Raw genomic sequence first — 3,322 nt, forward strand, 5'->3', positions numbered from 1 at the left:
TCTCAGCAGGCTGGATCGCATATATTGGCAGCTTTATTGCAGGTAAGCATCTTTACAAGAATCTTTCCCCAGATATGTTTTTTTACGTGACATAATTCAATACTATCACTACTATTTATAGTACAGTATATATATAGTATAGCACTATACTATTATAGGAACCATGGTGGCACAGTGGTTAGAATGCAGTATTGCAGGCTAATTCTGCCGACTGCCAGCAGTTCAGTTCTTACCCACTGAAGATTGACTCAGCGTTCCGTCCTTCTGAGGTCAGTAAAATGAGGACCCAGATTGTTGGGGGCAAAATGCTGATTCTGTAAACTGCTTAGAGAGGGCTGTAAAGCACCGTGAAGCGGTATGTAAGTACAAGTGCTAATGCCATTTGAATCTTCCTCTTTATCAAATTATTTAAAACAACAAAAACAACAACCCCACCCATACTGTCATTTTAGCAACACAGACTTGGCAATAACTTCAACAGCTGGATTGCATCTATTGCCAACTTTATTGCAGGTAAGAAAATTGCTAGTGGATACTTCCTCTTTATGAAGTTATTTAAAAAAAAACACCCACTAATACTGTCATTCCTAATTCTACATTCTGCCTGCTTTTGAAATTCATTTTAGTTCAGGTTTCCTGAGGATGTTTCAAATAGCAATAGCACTTAAGACTAATATACTGCTTCACGTGTTTTACAGCCCTCTCTAAGCAGATTTAAAAAACTCTTTCTCAAGTGGTTTATTTAAAAAAAAACCCATAGTAATTCATAATTTTATAGTCTGCTTGGTTTTCAAGTTCATTTCAGTTCACATTCTCTTAAAACAAGCATAAGAGCGTCTTATAGATGACTGCATAGGAGAACGTTCTCTTGAGTTCAACAGAACTTCAATATATTGGTTGAAACTTTCATGTTACAAGATTCTCTTGAATAATTGAAATTTGGAATGCAAATACTTTCAAAACAAACCAACTTTGAAATCGTTCATTCCATGAAATTTCTTTAAAAAAAATAGTAATCTTACTAACCCTATCAGAAAATAGTAGAACCTATCTGCTGTTGGATGACCTCAAACATCTAAGCAATATTGAACTGGCCTAATACATGAATGGGACACCACCCCAAAATCTCAGAGATGTAGGCTAGACAGGGAAGTTGAAAATGCGTCCCAAAAGAAGTCAGATCACTTCTTATTGTGGCCAAGACTGCAACAATATGGACATGTCTGTGTCTAACGATGATGATGATATAGTCACAAAGGAACAAGCCAGTGTAGAAAGTTAAAATATCAAAACAACAACTATAACCCCAAGACCAAATAGAGAAATTAGAATATTGGGAAATTATATAATTGTAATTGTTTCAACTATCTGTCATCAACCAGACAGAATTACCCCATCCTCTGGACTGCTTTGAAACCAGTTATGTTTTAAATAAACAGCATGGTTGGGGCCAATGAACCTCAGGCCTAGTGGGCATTTCCAAGGGCAGAAAAGGCATGGCTCCAGTATCTCCCAAGATGGCATTGTTTAGTTGATGGGAGATGAACCACACACGCCTTACTCATGCAGCCACTTTATGGACTAACTTTAGTTCCCAGTGCATCTTTCAAGGGTGTCTTCAAGTGTGGCCCTGTATACACTATCCCAGAGAAGAGACAGCTAAAGCATGAGTGACTGTGAGAAGAGCTTTTTGTTTCAGGAAAGGAGTTCATCAGCCATCCTTCCATCCTTCCGAGATCGGTAAAATGAGGACCCAGATTGTTGGGGGCAAAATGCTGACTCTCTAAACTACTTAGAGAGGGCTGTAAAGCCCTGTGAAGTGGTATATAAGTATAAGTGCTATTGGTATGTATAAATGGAAAGATGTGAAACCTAGAAAACAAAATTGGCAATTTAACCCAAAGGTGATTTTCAAAAGGCAACTGGTCTTTGTTTTCCATGAAGATGTTTCATCAGAGAAGCTTTTCTTGGATGAGAAGCAATATGTCTTCAAGGAAAAAGAAAGAAAGTCCAGTTGGCTTTTGAAAAAAGCACTTTTGGGACAACCTTGACCTGGATGACTGAGAACCTCCACAGACATTTGGCAGATTAACCCACTCTTCTCTATGCCAGTTTCTGAGTTTGGAGCAAATATGAAATACTTGGACTATCTCAATGCAATAAGCACCCGAAAGAGTCTGCCACCTTCTTTATATTGAGAGCAGAAAAGCCCATTGGTGTCTTCCATACTTCTGAAGGAAATGTTTCTACCTCTACCTCTTCCTTGATTTCCAGGCTTCTGCGTCATGATTGCCATGTCCATTTTCACAGGAGAGTTTGGTCTCACAAACCAATATGGATGGTCTTTCGGCTTAGGCTGGGCCTCTTTTCCATTGTACCTTCTAACTGGTAAGGATCTTTTTTAGATACTCTGGTGAGATATTTTTAAAGGTACATCTGTATGCATTCTGTATATTTTAACAACAGTGAAATTTGTTTTATTTTGGGTTGGGCACTAAGCACATTTCCTTCAAAGGAGAGTAATCAGCGAACATCTAAACATACAAACATCCAGATATTCTGTATTACAGCTTATCCAACCCCTTGCTAGCTTGGGACCGAAAATATTTGATGTTCGGGACATTTAGAAGACACTAGGCTACCTGATGTACCTGACATAAAGATTGTATGCAATTAAGAGCAATAGATCTATTCTGGAACATTGACTTTTGAGGATTAGAGCTTGGCCATAAGGAGATGAATAAAGAGATGAGGTTGAGTTCAAAGCTCCATAGATGCTTGGTTTTTTTTTTTAAAAAAAAATCTACTTCATCTGCTGTGTGGCTAATCTGTTATTTTTTTTGTCTTTGGACAGGTTCTCTTCTTTATAAATTGCATAAGAGTACAGCAACATCAGCATAGGAGAAATATGGTACTGCCTTTGGAGATGACCAGTGAAGCTGCACTGATAACCTGGAGGCACAGAGAATGTCCAATCAGAATTATTTGCCCTGCACCAAATTTATAAGATGAAGGATGAAGGCAGAAGAATTAGTTTAACTTTAGAAAAACAGCCATACATTCCCAGCCCGTCCCATTTTTCTCTAAAATATTCAGATTGTTTCTTTCTGAAGGCCATTCGGATTGCAAATGTTAAGAACTTTGGGAGACTTCTGCAAGCAGGTCCCAGGAAGCAGGAATTCTACTCTTCTCCCTTCTTTCCTGTTCCAGGAAACCAAAGGTGCTTTTTGATTGATCTGTGCTCTGAGGGTCCACACCCATTTGGCCTATTCAGGTGACCCAGAGAGTACAGATAAACCCCCAAGAGGCCTCAACGACTTTC

The 3,322-nt window shown here is 38.7% G+C and overlaps 1 protein-coding gene across 1 annotated transcript in view; it reads left to right on the forward strand.

Annotated features, from left to right (window-relative positions):
* The window catches only part of LOC114923063 (protein NKG7-like), a 4,008-nt gene extending 1,072 nt beyond the window's left edge, over window positions 1-2,936 (forward strand). Inside the window, exons 3-4 of the mRNA XM_029285500.1 lie at window positions 2,275-2,388; window positions 2,855-2,936. Coding sequence (XP_029141333.1) covers window positions 2,275-2,388; window positions 2,855-2,901 — 161 coding nt within the window. The 3' untranslated portion in view covers window positions 2,902-2,936. The remainder of the gene's footprint in view (window positions 1-2,274; window positions 2,389-2,854) is intronic.
* The last annotated feature ends 386 nt before the right edge of the window (window positions 2,937-3,322 follow it).

The sequence above is a fragment of the Protobothrops mucrosquamatus genome, unplaced genomic scaffold (genome assembly GCF_001527695.2).
Source record: "Protobothrops mucrosquamatus isolate PMUCROS unplaced genomic scaffold, P.Mucros_1.0 scaffold1779, whole genome shotgun sequence".
NCBI lineage: Eukaryota > Metazoa > Chordata > Lepidosauria > Squamata > Viperidae > Protobothrops > Protobothrops mucrosquamatus.